Here is a 19,979-nt window from a genome sequence, read left to right as displayed (position 1 = left end):
TGGCACGTGGTGCCCGTCTTGTGACAGTGGTATCGGAGCATCAGGCGGTATGCTTTTCTGAAAGCATACCAGTCCTACAAAAGAGCAGACAGAGCTATTGGAATTTTATTCGAGGTATCTTCGCCCTCCAACCCGGACTGAGCAGACAGAGCTATTGCAATTTTATTCGAGGTATCTTCGCCCTCCAACCCGGACATATTAGCCACTTCCACCCTTACTTCATCGTGCATCGGGCGCGCTCCCGTCTTCACCGCTCATATCTTACAGGGCATAAGCCATTAAGATCACTTGCAAAGAAGGATCCGATATTTGTTTCAAGTCACTGTTTTTCTCAAAAGCAATGCCATGCAGATGTTGATGTCTATAGCTACCAAGCCGCACACTCCAAGTACTTGGCAAGCTTTCAAGAAAAAGATTTGTCCGAAGTTATATATGGTTTCTATCATCTTCCTTCGGAGTGCAACTTTTGGCAGAGTGGGGTATCCTGAAATGCTTGCCATGGAAACCCTAGCAGATTATAACTTGAAATTTCTCGACATCTCTCAGTAGATGTCTCTTCACGAGCAGATGACCTTGGAGGTTCGGTGTGATTGCTATCTCTTGGGACTACCATCGCCGCCAAAGAAACACTGTCTGTCCAAGAGCTGACGGACCATGCTGTGCTCGGCTACGACCTCATGGAAGGAACCTAACCCTAATTTTTGGTGCAGGTTTCAAGATGGAAAGTCAGTCGACTTTTCGAGCTCGACTGATGTCGAGACTGCCTTTAAGTTTGAGTTTTTTTTGATCTTGTTTGGTGATCCTGTTTGGAATTTGTTTGAAATGGATGGTATCTGTTTTGAACATGTTTTGGTGTCGATTTGAATTGTTTGACTCCGGTATTAATACTGGTTTCAATGATTGGTGATTTTACTCCCCGGTGGAGTAGTGAGAAATGATGTTTGAGAATGCTTGTTCATACTCATGGCCCGGACCCTTGTGGTTATTTGCGGGGGGAGTATTGAATGATTGAAAAGTGTTGTTTTTACTCATGGCTCGGACCCTTGTGGTTATTTACGGGGGGAGTATTGTTGTTGTGACTCCCGGCCCAGACCTGGATGGTTATGCGGGAGGAGTATTAAGAAGTCTGAGTAGTGGTTACTCTCAGCACCTCCAAACGACGCAAGCTGCGGTCTGGGGGACGTTTGGTTATAAAAGGCCTCTATATCTCCCGGCCCGGACCTTTTTAGGTTATGCGAGAGGAGTGATGAGGGAGTCGTTGAATATCTCCCGGCCCGGACCTTGTTAGGTTATGTGGGAGGAGTGTTCATCGGCGGCTTTATGTTTCTATGTCTTGTAACATGCATATGTCAGCATTTGTGTTGCATTGTGATGTGCCAACTACTGAATATTCCTAATTGGATGAGATTGCTTGGGTATGTAATTTTTTAGTGCATCAAGACACCCGTGGAAGGTCAGTACGGTCTGGGTGTGATGGCTAATTTCACTATACCGGAATATCAAGAGTTCTGATATGGACGAAAGGAGAAGCTAACTCCTTGATCAAAACAACCGAAAGGAGAAGCTAACTCCTGGATCAAAAGAGCAGAAAGGAGAAGCTAACTCCTTAATAAAAAGGGCAAACTCATTGTCCCTCGGAATGACCCTCGGAATTTGTTTTGAGCTAACTTGAGTTGTTTTGCAGATATGTTGTAATGGCGGACGATTACTCTCTTTCAAGAAGGGGAGATGTAACAAACTGCTGATGTGTCAAAGCCTAAAGAATGGAGCCAACTTACAGAAGCCAGCCGAGAGGCCTAAACCCTAAGAAGAACAAGTAGCAGAAGAAGAAGAAGTCCTATTAACTTATGGGGACCTCGTCCGATGGGGCCCCAAGTGACATAAAGGATTAAAATAAAGCAGGATCTGGACACACGCCAAAACTGATGATGTGGCAGATTTTCGAAAATTGCGTTGACATGATGACGTGGCAGGTTGTACGGATTTATGTAAATTGCGCTGGCAGCTTTTGCCTTTGCTTTTGGACCAGAAGCTTTTGAGTTTTAAAGGCTTTTTTACTGTAACTGCTTTTTAGGCCAAGGGCCTTTAAATATGAGGCTAGGCCTCATTCTCTGGCATGCTTCCTGGAGAAGGTGCAGAGTCAGGAGTACCGGCTTGTACTGTGATGATGCAATATAAAGAAATACCGAAAGGGGCTCCAAGGTTTGGGGCCAATACTCTCTCGGGTGGAATTCCGCCACTCCGTGTCGCGTGTCGTCTCTCTCTTTCAGTTCAACTGTTGATGAAGTGCTAAAAGTCTGTTCAGTCTGTTCTTTTCTATTGGCGCGTGGTGCCTATCTTGTGACAGCTGAAAACGCAGATGCTGAAATTTGCGAACAGCGACTAAATCTGAAAACACTAGCTGATCTTGCGGTGCGGGGAGGATCTGTTGTGGGTAGGTGAGATCTGCGAGGCTAGGGGTTGATCTTGCAGAGTCGTAAGTGCTGAAAACTGAAAACACTGATGCTAGGGGCTGATCTGACGCCGGGAATCTGCAAAACGTTGATGCTGATCTACAACCAAAAAGTTAAAACTCCAGGGAATCTGTAGCAAAAATGCTGGTCTCGATCTATTGTAGAAAAAGCTATGCTGATCTGCAATTTACTAACGCCTGGGCTGATCTGGTACTGTTGAAAACGCTAGGCTGAAACTGTAGCCAAAACGTTGGTCTTGATCTACTGTCGGCTGGAAACACTAGGTCTCTTGCCGGTCTTGCTGAGAAGGTGCACTGTTAGTTGGTGGACTTCTATTGCCTCTTTTGCCAGAAAGTGCTAGGGCTAGTTTTCTTATATATTAACTTAGCAGAATTGCCCTACTCAGTTTCCCAACAAAGTTACTTATTAATAATAAGTGAAACATGGATAAAATAGGGAAAATGGGTTCTGTGCCCTGTAAAATGCTCAAGATGGTTACTGATTGTCATGCTGATGATCATGTTGTGGGCAACCAGAGGATATGCAACTATTCTAAGTGCATGGACATGCACGGCCTGCGCACAGGCTCACAAAGGTTCCAGAACACTTCCTAAGTTGACCTGAACCCTAGACCTGAAGTAGCTTGTCCACATGCACATAGGGTTAGATGTGCACGTGACACTGTCACATTTGAGGCCACCAAAAATTCCGTCTGATAAGCTCAATCGTCTTGTTTACTCCAAAATGGCCTGTTATTGGGGAATCATGTCTCTCTTGAAGTATTTGCAATCTTAGCTCTTGTGATGGTATAGACAGAATCCCCTATAGTACAACAATCCATCAACTTCTTCAAAATCTTTTAAAGTGGAGTTTGAGATTAATGTTGTGAGCAAGTGGGTCATTGCAATTTTTTTTTTCACCTTTTTAAGGAAGGCCGAGTCATTTGGGGCCATTCTAGTCACTGCAAAGAGCTTGAGTTGTTCTGGCCTCAACAGTACTGACTCTTGTTGATCATAGGCAGGGTCTCCCTTCTTAGGTGCAAGATAGGATCTTCACGATAAAGCATTTGATTTTCCTTGTTTATTGCCAGGCTCATAGCAGATGACAAAGTCAAATCTTGTCCACACACATAGGTAGAGACCCATCCTTTTTCTTTACAAATAGTATCGGTGTCCCTGCTAGTGGCTTTGAATTCCGTATAAATCCCTTGGCTAGGTTTTATCAATGTACTTCCGAAGCGCTACAAGCTCATCTTGGGATAGCTTGTATATTGAACCGAAGGGTGGTTGAGTTCCTTCCTATAGTTCAATGCCATAATCATAAGGTCGATGCTCGGGAAGCATGTCGGCAATTTTTTTTCCAAATACATCCTTGTAATCATGATATTGAGGTGGCAACGCTTCCATGTTCTTTTCTGTGGAGGAGTCAAGTGGTATTGCATAAGTCAAGAATGATGGGTTTCTCTTGGCTACACACATGAATACCCTGGCTCCAACATAGAGTGGTTTGACATGCTTGGTTTTGGCATGTTGTGGCCGTCTTTTCTCAACCCGTCGAGACCTCCAATCAACATCGGGATTGTGTAACTCAAGCCAGGATAGGCCAATTGAAGGCTGTATGATGGGTAGTGTATGACATTGAAAGCTGTATTAGAGACTTGATCATTTGTCACCTTCATAGGTTGGGTTTCATACTTGATGTCTCCTGAAGCAATTGGCCTGCCATCAGTCACCTCCGCAGATGCTGGAGTTGGTTTTTCCACAAGCATTAAACCTTACTGTTTAGCAAATTCTTCATTGATGAAACAAGCGGTAGCGCCACTATCCAATAGAGCTTTCACCTCCATTTGGTCTTCTATTCCTTATAGGAAGAGACTTTGTTGACTCTTGGTGTGCACACAGTCTAACCGCACAGTCTCTACTGAGGTTGAACGTCCATGTTTCCCGAACTTGATAGAGTTGTAATGCTCTGTATCTTAGGTTTCCTATTGCTTTGAGCAATATGTCTAGGCGTCCCACAATACATGCATAGCCCATTTATTCTTCTTTGTTGCTTCTCTTGTGGTGAAAGCAGTTTAAACCTTGTTGCATCAATCTGCATGGGTTCAACGTTGATTTCTCGGTTCCTTAAACCCCCTTCAGCAGAGGATATTGTTGTAAAGGCAGTGGGCGGGGTTGCCTCCTACCTCTTCTCTTGTTGTCTTTCAAAGAGCCCATTGTCACACTCTATGGCTTGGGACATGAATTCACTTAGGGTTTGAACCTTTGGCATGGTAAGCAAGAGATTATTTACATCATCTCTTACACCCCACTGGAATTGGTCGATGAAATAATTCTCATGCCAGGTTAAATCACATGTGAGCAGACCGATACAGGGCGAGGGCCTTGTCGTAACTTGCAAACGAAAACTCTTGCCCAAAGGCTATATAGTATATAATTACTCAAAGGTTGCTGAAAACTCTCTTACAAAGGCCTCGAAGTCATAGAGTAGACGAGAGTCCCTTTCAAGTAGGGGTGCAAACCAAGAGAGGGCCATACCTGAGAGGAGCGTTCCGATCAGACCAACTTGAGAAGCACCATCGGGGTAGCGCTCAGATTGCATGCGTATGAACATTTTCACTTGTTGGAGGAAGCCTCTAAACTTTGAAATGTCCCATCAAACTTTTCAAGTAGGTTGACCTTGGGCTCTTTTCTATTTTGGAGTAGATTTGTTGAAGGCATGGTTTGATTATGGTCATGGCTAGCTTCGCATAGCTCTTGGATCTAGCGTTGATGAAGTTGCGCCCGCCCTCGGCCGGCGAGAGCGAGAGTTGACCATGGAGGACATTGAGGCCATATTGCAGAGACCCATGAGAGAGTTCATGGGATGATCACCATTGTATACTTTCTCCATTGTACACCTCATTGGCCCTCATATAATCGTACCACCCCTCCCCATATATTTTGAGCTGATGTATTATGTGATGAGGATGTTGATGATGATGAGGATGTAGGTTAGACTTACATACCTACCCACTCTAGGTACCCTCTTTTACTTTTATTTTATGTTCCCTGGGCACTGTACTAGAGTCACATATGGATGTAACCTTTTAGTCTCATAGGTTATTTTGGCCTTTCGAAGATGTTAATATAACATTTCATTTCATTTTATTTCGTCTCTCTCTCTCTCTCTCTCGTCACCACACCTATTGCACTTTGACATGGTATCAGAGGAATGGCTTGACGACTCCAGCCTTGCAATCAGGAGTGTGTAAATGGGCTGATATATTCAGCCAGCTGGAGGGTGACTTGTGCGTGTTTTTTTTTTTGTTGTTGTCATGGAGACCTTTCCAAATCTGTGTTTTTGCATTGGGAGGGGCTGGTGGTGCTGTGCTTCAAGTTTGTCAGGAATAACCCTTGAGAATCTTCGTTTTCAGCCAGTAGACGACAAAGGAGTGATTCTGTTTTTCAGTGAGGAGCTGGATGAGTTTGTGGATATGTTTTGAATGCAAAGGAGGGGGGGGGGAGGGGGGTGTCGTGTGCCCGATATAGGCTCGATACCTTTACTACTTTTCAGCTTGCTTAGTAATTTTTCTAGGTTTGTTGGTTTATATAGCAGCTCCGAATTAATCTTTTATAGCTCATAATAACAAGCAAGAAACTTCCACTTTTGTGTGCTTGTTAGAGTTTGGTGTTTAGGAATAAAATCTTTGCACTCTGTCTCATGCCTTGAGATCAATAACTATGTAGCATTCAAGTAAGATTCTCTCATTGATTTTGCCTATCTTTCTCGTTGTACTTTTCAGAAGAAGTCATTGTTAATGTTATTATTATTGGTCTTTTTGAAATTTCAAAAAAAGGAAACTTGAACCAGTCTTTTCACTTATTTTAATTTTGAATCTACTTTCTTTTGTATGTGCTTATAATTATACCTGATTGTGTATTTTGTGCGGGTGTCTTTACCCCTTCTTATTCGTTTTTAAGTTCAGAACGTTGTACATTATTAAGGTTTTATAATGTTAAAATGCATCCTTCTTCTTCTTGCATGTTTCTGAATGGCATGATATAAGTCAGGTCTTGAACTTGAATTTTTCTCTTGTTTGAATCATGGTAAGGCTGTCTATAGCTCATCAGTGGTTCTTTTCATGCAATCAATGCCACTCCCTTGATGTTCCAAGATGCTGTGTGGCAGAGGGTTGGACGGAGCATCTTAGTTGGGCAAGAGGTGGAGGTTTGGTTCACAAGCTCGCGGCTATTGACCCGTCAACTACTGTGGAGATTGGAGCTATAATTCATGAACATGTGCAAGTGGGTCCTCATTCACACATTGGCTCAGGCTCAGTCGTGGGACCTCGCGTGACAATTGGATCCCATTCAACATTATGGTATCTGCAAATACTTTTTCGGCTTTGAACTGCTGCAAACCGGACAACTTGACATGATCACACATTCTCACTTTTGAAATACTCTGTTGTATAGTGGTTTGCATTTGTAGTACTGCTGACTGGCAGTTTCTCATGGTTTAAGGAGTAAGTAAATCTTATTGCACCTTGCAAGTCTGAAAATTGAGGAGCTTCCTTCTTGTACAGACTAGGCTTAAGTCTAAGTACAGTGTATTACAAAGGCATTATCAATGAGGCTTAAGTATAAGTACGGTGTAATACAAAGGCATTATTAATGAAGCTAACCGAGAAAGATGAAGGGGTATCTTCAAATCAGCCCGCAACAGGATCATATCAGCACAAGAAGGGTGGAAGGTAGCAGCAACCAGTATACACTCCTTGTTGCAAGGCATCAGCACTTGAACAAGCACCGATCAGCATCCGACCCTTGGGCATACGATGGCTCTGAACCCATGTCAGTGGCAGCAGAAAAATGAATGGGATGATGAACTGGGCAGCAAATCAATGGGGTGTGACAACTCTCTGCGGGTTTGGACAGCCACCTGGACTCGACCAACTCAATGGAGGTCTCCCTCCTGATCTCGATTGAATATCCCTCTACGTTGACAATGGCAGCCCAAGGAGAAGTGGAGGGGGGCAGATCGTGGCAGCCAAATTTTTCTGAAAGGATTTCTCTAGAGTGAGAAAGAGAGAGATTTCCTTGAAGGGCTAGAGAGACAAAATGCTGAAGGGAGGTAGGGCGATAGTAACCCACAAGTTGGGACTCTATTGCTTTGGAACAGATAAATTAAGATGGGGGACATTTGTTCCCCCCTTCCCTCTTAATTTTGTGTAAGGAAATACCGTTGACTCTGATGATCGGTCTTGACCATAAAATCTGTTCCTAAAAGATATAACGCTTCCAGGTAGACAAGGTGTGGATCACAGCCATAAGTTCCTTCTTGTAGATCGAGGCATGCAATGCTGCATCCTTAAGCCGTCTACTCACTGCATGGGCTTCTTGGTTAAGCACTCCACCGATGCAATCACCTGAAGCATCGCAGTGAACCTCAAATGGTTTCCTTAAGTCTGTCACTATTAAAATAGGATCATGGCTCAATAAATACTTTAGTCTATCAAAGGCACCTTGTTGCCTCGATTCCCATTTAAATGGGATCTTCTTCCTTGTTAGGTCATGGAGTGGTCCTGCTACATGAGCAACACCTCAGATAAACCTTCGATAATGTGAATGCAATACGTACATCATGTACTAAAGTGGGAGTTGGCGAGTCTTGTACAACTTGGATCTTTCGGGATCCATACTCACTTGATTGTGAGAGACTATATGGCCTAAATAATGTAGCTCTATGAGAAAGAACTCACTTTTCTTTGCATTGACATTCAACTCATGCTTTTGCAATTTGTGAAACACTAAATCCAAGTGCTTCCAATGTTCCTCTTTAGACTTAGAGAAGATTAGTATGTCATCAAAGAATACTCCTCTAAAGGCTCGGTATGGGTTGAAGTACGATCCATCATTTGATTGAATGTGGTAGGTAGCATTGGTTAAGCCGAAAGGGCATCACCAAAAATTCATAAAGTCCAAAAGTAGTGCAAAAAGAAGTCTTATGGACATCTTCAGGGGCTATGTGTATCTTACGATTTCTCTCTTTAAGTCTATGTGAGTAAAGCTGCTTGCACCCTGTAACTTATTGAGAATGTCATCAATCCGAGGAATCAGTTAGCGATTCTTGATGATGATCTTGTTTAGAGATCGGTAATTTACATTCGAAACATGCCATCTTTCTTCTACACCGGTAGAACTAGAGAGCAGTAGGGTGAAGTACTTGGTCGTACGAGCCCCTTCACCAGAAGCTCTTTGACTTGCTTCAAAATTTCCTGTTGCTGAGCAAGACTTACCCTATAAGGGGGTTGGCTTGGAGGAGAGCTACCCGGTATGAGATGATCATTCCGGATGTCACGTGCGCATCCAACCCTATGTGCATGTGGATAAGCTATAACTCCTACTTCTAGGGTTTATTAGAGCCTAGGAAGTGTTCTGGCACCCTTGTGAGCTTGTACGCAGGACGTGCATGTCCAGGCACTTTAGATTAGTTGCCTACCCTCTGATTGCACATGAGCATAGCCAGTGTCTGCTACGAGTAGGTGTCATGAGGACGTGGAAATTGCTAACTTGAGTTGTTGGTTTCTTTCCGATGATTTTTGTTTAATTTTTGGGACCCTCTTTTGAAGTTGCAAATGGCCGGACATTGTATGGCCAGTATGAAATAGTAGTTTCACTTGCAGATGGGAAGTTGGTTGGCACTGGAATTCGAGTAGTAAAAGGGTGTCTAGGCTCAATTCAAAGTCATCTAGGTTCCCTCGCTGCACTTAATAAGGTGTGGATACTAGGAAATTAACTCCATATAGGCATAGTGACAAGGTGGGGTCACCCAAAGAAAATCACTCATGAACTGGGCTACATTGTATTTTTGGACGTGGTCCCAGTGGTGAAAGATAGTCAGATGACCAGTGAGAGTCCAATGGAAGCATTTCCTAAAATTTAGGGAACTGCTATTTTGGGCCACAAAATTTGTTCGCGTCATTAGCTTCAGAATGACAAGGGAAACATTTTATTACTCTGCTGCAAAGCCAACTGATGCACCAGTTGAGAGATTTTTAAGCGGGAAGCCCAATGCGGAGAAATTGCATGCATGATTGCCAAGTGGCAATTTTTGGCCAATTTACCAAGTCTGGGAGAATAGAATCGTAACTGACTTTTTGGAGATGTTTTTGAGGCTAATAACTTTGATTTTCAGCCATTTCTCTGCATTTTTGAGCTTCCCATGACTCTACCTAGCACCAAGGAGCTCATTTCAGCATTGGAAGGCATCAGATGCGTGTTTACAGGGCTGTTTTGCTGCGTTTTCAGCGATACGCAAGTTTTGGCAGCCATGGAACTCTTCCCCCTTTTGCATCTATTTGTTCACAGATGCATTACAGGTCAAGTGTAGAAGAGAGGGCGCTCGATTTATGCTGGGGGGATGCTTCATTGAGAACCTGTCACATGTTAAGAACTATTGTGTGCAAGCTTTCCCTCTCATGTACAGTGTAGTGCAAGAAGTGATGTCCTGTACACTCTACACTGCTCTCTCTCCCCCCACGTGCAGTAACGTGATGCCCCACAAGAGGACTCTTCATTTGAACTATGTACAGTTGTGTGGCCTTATGCTTCTGTGCCGAGGCAAGAGCCTCTTTGAGTAGGAACAGGAGTAGCTAACTGCTACTCCATAAGCAGGCACCGGTGAGGGTGATAACCTCACCTTACAGGTGCATTTTCAGCGCTGGTTATGCGCTGTTTTTGGATTGTTTTGCAGCTGTATGGATGCCAGAAGCATTGGGAACAATGCTCCAATGTTAGAGGACAGTTTCGGGATTGTTTAGGGCTGAAAATAGGGTAAAAATCAGTAAATACAGCGAGTTGTAATTGCTGTTTTTGGACTGAAAACAGAGGGTTTAAATCCTTGGAAGTGAATTCCAGCAGGGGGATTTGTTCAGGGCGAGTTTTGGGGCCGTTATGTTGCCAAAATTTTATAAGAACATGTGTAATCTAGTTGGATAGAGGTGAAGATCCCTAGGACTCTAGTTTTGAAACTTTACCCTCTAAAGGAACAAAGAAATACCAGCCAATTTTTGGGGCCTACAGGTTGTCGCGTCTGCTCGGAGCATTCTAGCTTCCGAGCTGTGTGTGCTTTGACGTGTTAATTCCCGCTACAGGTTCCTTCTGCAAGGTTGCATTAGGAGAGCAACCTGCAGGCCACCACACACTTCCAAAAAGCTCATCCCAAGAGGGGGTGCCCAAAAACTAAGAAGGGGCTGATTTTGAGCTCATAAGTGAACACAACGTGTGTGTGAGTAGTGGGTGCAGGTGCAGAAGGGGTTGATTTGAGCTCATAAGTGAACACAGTGTGTGTGTGAGTAGTGGGTGTAGGTGATCACAGCTTTAATGGAAAGCTTTCTTTCTCATGTAGCGCGATGATTTGCTTTCGTGCATCTCTCTTTCCCCTTTGTACATATGGTAATGCCCCACTAGTTGGGCTTCTTAGATGACCATATACAGTTCCAGGGGTTTTATGCACGTTTGCCAAGGCAAGAGCCTTCTGCACAGGAACCAGATTAGCTAATTGCTAATCCCCCACAGGTACACACAGTTCCATCGCGAAGAATTGCAAAACTGGAGAGTTTACTTGCCTTAAAACTCGTCCAATTCGCATGGGAAATGTCCCATTGTGTACGGGAGCTCCTGAGACACACGTAGACGTGTTTGCTCCACTCAAAACGATCCAAAACAGAAAATTACAGCCTGCTGTGTTTATTCGCAGGTTTAGGTTTTCCCACCTAAACTACAAAGTAACACTAGGGGAGCCTCGGGAAAGCCTTGGAATGCTTGTACAGGGCTTTGGGCAATTGACAGTGACCAAAACAAGGAATTACAGAATGCAGCTCACCTGAAAGCTTTCAAAATGCAAGGGAAAGTGTCCTAGACGCGTACTTTTGATCTACAGGGATTTTGGCACCGTTATGTTACTGAAATTAGGTAAAACACTTTCCATTACTGCCCTTGACAAGTTTGGACAGCTTAGTGAGAGTTGGGTGAAAGCGTTCGTGTCGTTTATTTGCAATAAGAATAAAGAAATACTGAGAGGGGCGCTAGTCTTTGGGGCCTACAAGGTGTCGTTGTCTACTTGGGAGCGCTCTAGTTACCGAGTTGTGAATTGTTTTGAAGTGGTGAATTCCAATTATAGGTTCATTTGTGAAGTTACTTTGTGTCATGAAGTACATGTAAAGTTAACAATGTATAGATTGGGTGAAAGCCAAGGTTTACCGTCCTTTAGTGAGGTTACAGGTCGGTTTCATGGCTCCGTCACTGAGACAACATCACTTTCTCCTCAAGAAGTGAGCCTTGGTTTGTTTTGGGCGAAGACACAAGGCACTGGAACTTGGAATTCCACTATGGTTGATAGGACGCATGACACCAGAGAAGAGGGTTCCTCTTCATAGGACATACAGACTGGTCCTCTGGTGTATGAAGTTGGCGAAAATTCACGGCCACCATTGTCTGTACCTGTACCTGTTTATTGATGTGAATGCGCCACAAACTCAAGGGATAGTGACCAGGTGAAACGGACAAACGGAGGGGATCTCCTGCCTACACGGACCGCCTATGGACATGTGTCGGACGAACCACCCGACCATTGCCACCATCCGGTAGCTTCCTCATGCGGGGGACCGGACATAGGCATGCACCTATAAGACCGAGCATCTGTCACGCGGCAGTTCACTTGCGCTACGTGGACATGTTTCTGCTACAGTCTAGCAAGAGTCATTAGCTTAGGACCTAGCATGACACCTTTGTGAGCCTCTAGCAATACGTGCATGTCCAGGCCGGTCATAGTTGCATACCCTCTCTTGCACAATACCGCATTTTAGCACTTAGGCATTTACCACGTGTGAACCGCCTCTTAAAGGCACACTTAATTAATAAGCGACTTTAACATTTTTATGAGATCACGGGGGCTTTTCCCAGCTTGCTCGACCCAGCCTTTTCCACCTATAAAGGCAGCCCTATGCAGCGCTAGAAGAGCAAGAAGCAAGAGGAGGAGAAGTACGGCATGTCCTCTCAGCCTCATTGGCGTTTTTCAGCTAGATCGCCAATAGTTTCTTAGACTTTCCTCATCGTTTTCAGCTCAAGACAGCCAGCGTTTTCAGCCTTTGATCGCCATCAGAATTCAGCCCGTAGCCTCGTCATGGTTGCAGATCCGAGCCATCGACATCGCTAACAATTTCAGCATTCAACCATAGCCTCGTTGTCGTCGTTGACACAGTACCCCAACACCTAGTATCTCTTGTGTTTTGGCTTTGCTCCTGCTTAGGTCAGCATAAGGACTTTCAGTACCCATCACAACCCTTTGGTACCTCGTTGTCGTCGACACAGAACCCCTTAGTACCTTGTCGTCATCATCGACACAGAACCCATCAGTACCTCGTCGTCGTCTCGTTATAATCGTCGACACAAAACCCATTAGTACCTCAACACCCCTCAGTACCCCTTGTGTTCTGGCTAGGCTCGTGCCTAGCTCAGCATAGGGATCTCGAGTACCCGTAGTACCCGCAGTATCCCTGAGTACCCATCAGTACTCGCAGTACCCCAATACCCTTTAGTATCTCAGTAGTACCTAGCATTAGTAGCATCAGTACCCATTAACATCTCATCATTTAGCATCATCGTATCAGCATTGTGCAGGAAATAAAGAAAGTACTTGCTCTGGCAATAGAGCAAGGGGGCCCTTGAGGGTTTGGGACCCGACATTCGGTGTCGTTTTCTCTCTCTCTCTCTCTCTCTCTCTCTCTAGTTCAGTTCTTTCAAGTGAAGTAAAGTGTCTCTTGTCTCTGTGCAGAGTACTAGATCCAAGAGAAATCCTTGAACACCTTCGTTGCACCTGACAGCGTCCCATATCACCCGACCTCATCTTCTCGAGGCGACCTCAAGCATTCCTAGCCTCACGGGCTAACCACTTGCACTCTGTCAATGAGGGGTTGATAGATACAAATGAGGCCTTGGCCTCCTTTTATAAAAGTGGCCGGCAACATTGGCTGGGTTCACACTACGTTGCTCGGACACTAGACACCCATTCCGACAACGTGATAGACTAGATCCCCTCTCTTGTAGCAGGACATAACATACTTCCCCCCCTTAAGAACCATTGATGTCCTCATCAATGAAGTGGGGATATTGAGCTTTCAAAGCTCATTCTTTCAATTTGTCTGTCGGACTTAGCATGATCAGAGGACGACATACTCAACTTTGTCTGAAGGTGAGCAAACACATCTCGCCAAAATTGCCCTGTGAATTTGGTATCTCGATCATTGACGATGTCCTCGGGCCAATTATATAGCTTATAAAGTTGATTGAAAAATAAAACTTGTGGCTTTTTACTGTCGACTTGGTTGGTATAAACTTTGCCATTTTTGTGAGTTGATCAACCACAACCCAAATGGCATCGTTGCCACGACTAGTATTTGGTAACCCAATAATAAAATCCATTGAAATATTGTGTCACTTCGTATCAAGGATTTTCAATGGATGTAGCAGGCCAACTTTCCTAAGGCGCTCTACCTTGTTTACCTGACACTGAGTGCATCTCTACACATAGCTCTCTATGTAAGAGCGCATCCTTGGCCAATAGAAATATTGTTTGGCCAATGTTAAAGTTCTTTGGATGCGATACTCTGTGTGTGTTAAAAAGATCGCTGCTGCTCACGCATCTCCCTCGCCATTGCTATCCCTTGCCCATTAGCTCGCGTTGCCCCCTGCCCTTTCGCCCTCGCTGTCCCCTGCCCTCGTGCTCTCACTGTCCCAGCTCGCCTCCCCCCCCCCCCCCCCAAAATCCCCTTGCTCGCGCTGCCCCTGACTCCCTGCCCTCTCGCCCCAGCAGCCCCTATGCCCCAGCTTGCCCCCCGTTTTCCTGTTCAAGCCGCCCCTCCCCCCCCCCCCTCTTTTCCCTATTCCCCGTGGACAGTGACTTCGGCTTCGTCTTCGTCAGCTTTGCCTCGTCTTCGTTCCATTCTCGTTCGCTGTCACAACAGGAGACAAAGATGGAGGGCTCTGCTCCGCCTCAGAGGGACTCCACGGAAGCCCCTTCGCTCGACCCCGCGGAACCCACCATCCGACTCGCTCTTTCGCCCATAGAGCAAGCGAGCTTAGAGGCAGAGGTGGCGTGCCTTCAGGCCACCTCTGTCATCTACAAGATCATCAGCACTGTCACAAACTGTTGATGTGTCAAGCCATTGAAGAACGGAGCCAACCTGCAGATCAACAGCGAGGGGCCTAAACCCTAAGAGAAATAGTAGCAGAAGAAGTTCCAACTAACTTATGGTTCCTGTTCGATGGGGCCTAAAGTAAAGAAGCCCACACACACACACCAAGGTTGTAAGGTACGTAGTATTCGGTACGTACTGTACGTTGTACCGTATGGATTGGGCCATAAGGTACGTAAAATTCGTAGTATATTTTTTAAAAGCTAAAAATACAAAGAATTTCAAATTTATATACAACCTATCTAGTTTAAAAACACTGCACAATACTTAAACATAGCCACAACTTTCAAAACACACTTAAAATCACCCCACAAGTTAAGTAACCGCTAGATAACTCTGCAACACAATTAACGCACACTTCAAAGTTGAATACAAACTTACAATCTTTCGCGAGGTTAGGACTCTAGAGTGCCTCCTTGCAGACTCCAAACACAAAGGGAGGGAGGGAGGGAGAAAGAACCTTATCGGTGGCGGAAAATCCTTCCTTGGTCTCTATGTAGACACTGTGCAGAGACTCTGTTCTACTCTCTGGTTCTCTGTTGTGATAATAACCAGTATAGGATAGGTGGACTTATTAAAGGCCTCGCCCAACCAATCCGACCATGGGGAATAGGCAACGTCGAGACGAATTTGTTTTTTTCGAGTTTTTTTTTTCACTGGGTACGTACGGAATCCGTATGGACGTACCGTACGGTACGGAACCAGACCGTACGTACATACGGAAACAACCTTGACACACACACACACACACACACACACACACACACAAAACTGAATGTGTAACTAGCTGATGACGTGGTAAAGCAATATGGATTTTCGCAATTTTCGTTGACTTGTTGACATGGCAGATTTTCACGAATTGCGTTGACAATTGCCACGTGGTAGCTTGTACGGATTTTTGCATTTTGCGGGTTGACAACTTTTGGACAACAGATGCTTTTAGAACTTGAAGCTTTTCATGTAACTGCTTATGAGTGGCCAAGGGCCTTTCAATATGAACTTTGGGCTCTCTCTCTGGCATTCTACTGCGGGCAGATGCAGAGCAAGAGCCACAGAGTGTACCTTGTTTAAGCAATATAAAGAAATACCCAAAGGGGCGCCATGGTTTGGGGCTAGTACTCTTTGGGGTGGAATTCTGCCACTCCCCGTCTTATGTGTCGTGCATCTCTTTCTGTTCAGCTGTTATTTGAAGTGCTTAAAGTTGTTCAGTCTGTTTCTTTCTATTGGCACGTGGTGCCGGATTGTCCCTCGGAATGACCCTCGGAAATTTTAAGCTAACTTGAGTTGTTTTGCAGATATGTTGTAATTGCGGGCGATTACTTTCTTTCAAGAAGGGGGAATGTCACAAATTGCTCACGTGTCAAGCCACTGAAGAACGGAGCCAACCTGCAGATCCCGGCCGAGGGGTCTAAATCCTAAGAGAAGCAGCAGAAGAAGTTCCAACGAACTTATTGATCCCGTCCGATGGGGCCTAAAGTAAAACAGCCCCCCCCCCCCCCCCCCCCACACACACACACACACACACACACACAAAACTCAACGCGTACCCAGCTGATGACGTGGCAGAGCAATACGGATTTCTGCAATCTGTGCTGACTTGCTGACGAGGCTGATATCCGTGAATTGCGTTGACAGCTGCCACATGGCAGCCTGTACGGATTTTCGCGTTTTGCGGGCTGACAGCTTTTGGATAGCAGATGCTTTCAAAACTGGAAGATTTTCATGTAATTGCTCTTGAATGGCCAAGAGCCTTTAAAATGAACTGTGGGCTCTCTCTCTGGCATTCTACCGCAGGCAGATGCAAAGCAAGAGCCACAGAGTCTACCTTGTTTAAGCAATATAAAGAAATGCCGAAAGGGGCATTATGGTTTGGGCCAAGTACTCTCTGGGGTGGAATTTCGCCACTCCCCGTCTCGTGTGTCGTGCATTTCTTTCTGTTCAGTTGTTATTTGAAGTGCTTAAAGTTGTTCAGTCTGTTTTTTTTCTTTGGCACGTGGTACCTGTTCCCGTGATAGACACTCGACCTAGCAGAGGGGAGGTGTGCGATCTCCTCCAGGCCCACCTTTAGCAGAGGTGGGTAAGATCATCGACATTCAGCTTCTTGGACACAGATACTATCTGATAGGGTTTGAGACATCCGAGATGGCATCAAAGGTCATTGCGATGAGCTCCTTGATTTGATCTTGCTACTGATGCTCTTGTCGAGGAGGCAAACCTATTCATCTCAGTTTGCTTCCCAGGCTTGAGGACAGAGTACCTTCCACTCCTTTCTACGATTGGTTTAGAGATTGGGACTGTCTTGGAGACACCTCGCACAATAGCTTCTGTCGTTGCTAAGGCAGCTGACATACCTACAGTTCCCGTTTTGGTTAGAGACACCCACACCCTCCCGAAGGTCGTCTTACTACCTTCGGTGAGCGGTGGTTGGCTCCATCAGTATGTGGAGTATTTGTGTCTCCCGAATCAGTGCTTTCGTTGTCGACAGATGGGCCATCTTGCGATGGCTTGTCCATGGAGGAGGTGCCGACCCGCGGCACAGCCCAAACTCAGCCTCCCAAGGCTTGCCAGACACAGTAGGCAGGGACACAGGGAGCTCTGGCAGGTTCTTACTACAAGCTTCATGCCCAACTAGAGGAGGGTTGGTAGCATGTCCATGGTCGATGTCGCCAAGGATCACCACGTCAGTTCGGCCCTCCGGTGGTCGTCCTACACCAGGCCAGCAATAGTGGGTTCCCACAGGAAACTGTTTCGACCCCTTATAGCAAGACGAGCCCACAGATACCCCCTCTACCTCAGCTACGGTCGCCACCAACAGCCCCTCCTCCCTTGCCACAAACCGCCCCACCCTACCCTGCCTCCATCTCCTCCTCCTCCCCTCATTTTCTTCGTTACCACCCCCTCCCCTCCCATTTCACCCACTAGCTCCCCTACTTCCTCACCCTCTCCTACTCTAGCCTCACAGCCACTCATGGGACAGGAATTTCATCGTCTACTAGGAGGTCTCTTGGCAGCGCTTTTACCACGAGCCGCGTGGCGAGAGAGGAGCAGACTCTCGTGCGGACTCCCCTTCTGGTATAGACGTCACCTTTTGCCGCAATCCCTCCAAGACTGATGATTTTCGACATTCGTCACCGGTGGAACTTCTTTGCTTACGACTTTATATATTTCCTCGGCGACTCCTCTCCTGACTTTGAAGCTGCTTGCTTTAGAGTCCATGTGCTGTTTCTAGTAGCTAGAGGGACAGAGGCCCTGGATATAGAGTGTGGTTTTTCTCTCTCTGTGTGGCAGGGACTAGACTGAGTGGACTCTGGACTAAGTGATGGACTGGCGTCAAGCTCAGGCTCTCGAGTTCTCTTATCACACGGGAGACTTGGGGGTGACAGATTTGATACAGACTGTGTGGCCGTTGACCAAGTTCTTGGTGACACCTCCGGACACAATATGATGTAGGCACATTGTGGTACACTTTTTTGCTGACACGTAGTGCCCACCATGCTATGTATATGCACATCAGGACTCCTAGAAAGAGGATGTTGCCCGACGGACGGCACGCTCTTCTTGGGCTTGGGTTGGACAGACTCTACAATCTCGACTAACTCGGGGTCACTCGGATGCGGACTACTTCCCATCCAAGCTTCCCTCAAAGATAATGAGGTTGGCTGCTGTTACAACATCAGTTTTCTCTCACTGAGTTCATGAGGATCGTCTCATGGAATGTGCAAGGATTAGGTGGACCCCAGTTTCAGCGTCAGCAGGGTCGCTTGCGTCAGGAGCTTCAATGATGCCTTGTGGGTGGTATGATTGATATTATTATGTTTCAAGAGTATCATCTTTGTGAGAGCATTAGAGGATGTGGTCAGATTTTGCGTGGTCGTTATGAGACATTTTGGTCAGCTGCATTTGGGCCTTGGGGCATTCAGGGAGGGGTATGTATTACTATTGCGGACTCATGGGAGCAGGCCATTGTGGGCAGAGCTATTATTGTGCCAGGTAGGGCCCAATGGATTACTGTGCAGGTTCAAGGTTGCCTTATGGGCTTCTTGAACATCTATGCGCCCCATGTGGCAAATACACGAGCTGAGTTTTAGTCACATATTGTAGAGTCCTTGCCGCATGCAAAGAAGTGGTGTGTTGGGGGAGACTTCAACATGTTGCAGGACCCCTCAGACAAGATTGGAGTTAGCCATGCTACTGTGCAAACCATCAAAGAGCTCATAGAACTAGAAGTTCTCAAACATTTCCAATCACTCCCTCTCATGAAACCCTCTACCTCCTCACCCTTCACCACTAACACCCCTCTCACCAAGTCACCAAAAAACCATGCCCCGGCCAAAGCTCCCTTTCACCCCCCTAGAACCTCTCTCTCCTCATCCTCCCACCTTACACACCCTCCTTCATTCCCCAACAAAACCTATATCAAAAACCCGAAGACCCACACAATCTCAACTCTCTTTAGAAAACACGAACCACCCCACTCTCCTCGCATTCCCCGCCCTCCAAAAAACCCTTCCTTTACTCCCCTCCTAATAAGCCTATGACAAACCCAGAATACCCCCTCAATGGCATTCATAACCTCTTCACACTAAATATCTCTTCTGCCTACAATCCTAAAACAAAACCCAAGCCATTCCCCTACAACAAACTAACCAAACCTTCCAACCACAATAATCGTCCTCAAGAAGACAACGAAGATGACCACCAACCACCACCGCTACACCAATCGCGACGACAACAATAACAACACCAATCGCCACGACGACAACAATCACAAGCGTGCCTACAATGATGCGGGAAAAGGAAAAGGGAGGAGGGATTAGGGCCTTTTTGTCCAACATCTTGGTTATACTTGCTTTTTAGCAAGCCCCCCCTCCTCCCTTACCTTTGGATAAACACTCAACACTCTATCCCTTTAGTCTCTACCTCACCAGCTTCTATCTTATCCTTTTTCAACGGAGCTCCCTCCATCCCTTTCAAGAAACTTCCCACAGATAGAGGAAGGAAGAGACATAAATTTTGGCTTCCACTCATAAATCCCCATGCCTTCGAACTCATAATTTTCGGTTTGCTCCCTTCATCTACCTTGGTCAATAACCTTTGTACTAACTTTGTGCATAATCTCACCTCCCGTCCCCTCTCTAACGATGAAAAGAAATGCTTAGACCTAGGCCTTAATGTAGCAGGCTACAGTGTCACTTTCACAGGACACAGTTAGTACAGTTGGTCTAGGCTGGTTCACACTGGGCGGACCCTCTGGGCTAGGGAGTGACATGTGGCAGGGTACCGACGGT

General features: G+C 45.8%; 1 protein-coding gene across 5 annotated transcripts in view; it reads left to right on the top strand.

The window, feature by feature from the left end:
* The window catches only part of LOC147435386 (putative UDP-3-O-acylglucosamine N-acyltransferase 2, mitochondrial), a 144,779-nt gene that overhangs the window by 31,964 nt on the left and 92,836 nt on the right, over positions 1-19,979 (top strand). For 4 of the 5 annotated variants that reach the window (XM_086488457.1, XM_086488459.1, XM_086488455.1 and 1 more), the window contains one exon: positions 6,624-6,816. The exons of the other annotated variant lie outside the window; for it this stretch is intronic. In XM_086488457.1, coding sequence (XP_086344583.1) covers positions 6,624-6,816 — 193 coding nt within the window. The remainder of the gene's footprint in view (positions 1-6,623; positions 6,817-19,979) is intronic. 5 annotated transcript variants of the gene reach the window in all.

The sequence above is a fragment of the Adiantum capillus-veneris genome, chromosome 18 (genome assembly GCF_014529385.1).
Source record: "Adiantum capillus-veneris isolate H3 chromosome 18, ASM1452938v2, whole genome shotgun sequence".
Classification (NCBI taxonomy): Eukaryota; Viridiplantae; Streptophyta; class Polypodiopsida; order Polypodiales; family Pteridaceae; genus Adiantum; species Adiantum capillus-veneris.
This window is presented reverse-complemented; position numbering and strand designations above follow the sequence as displayed.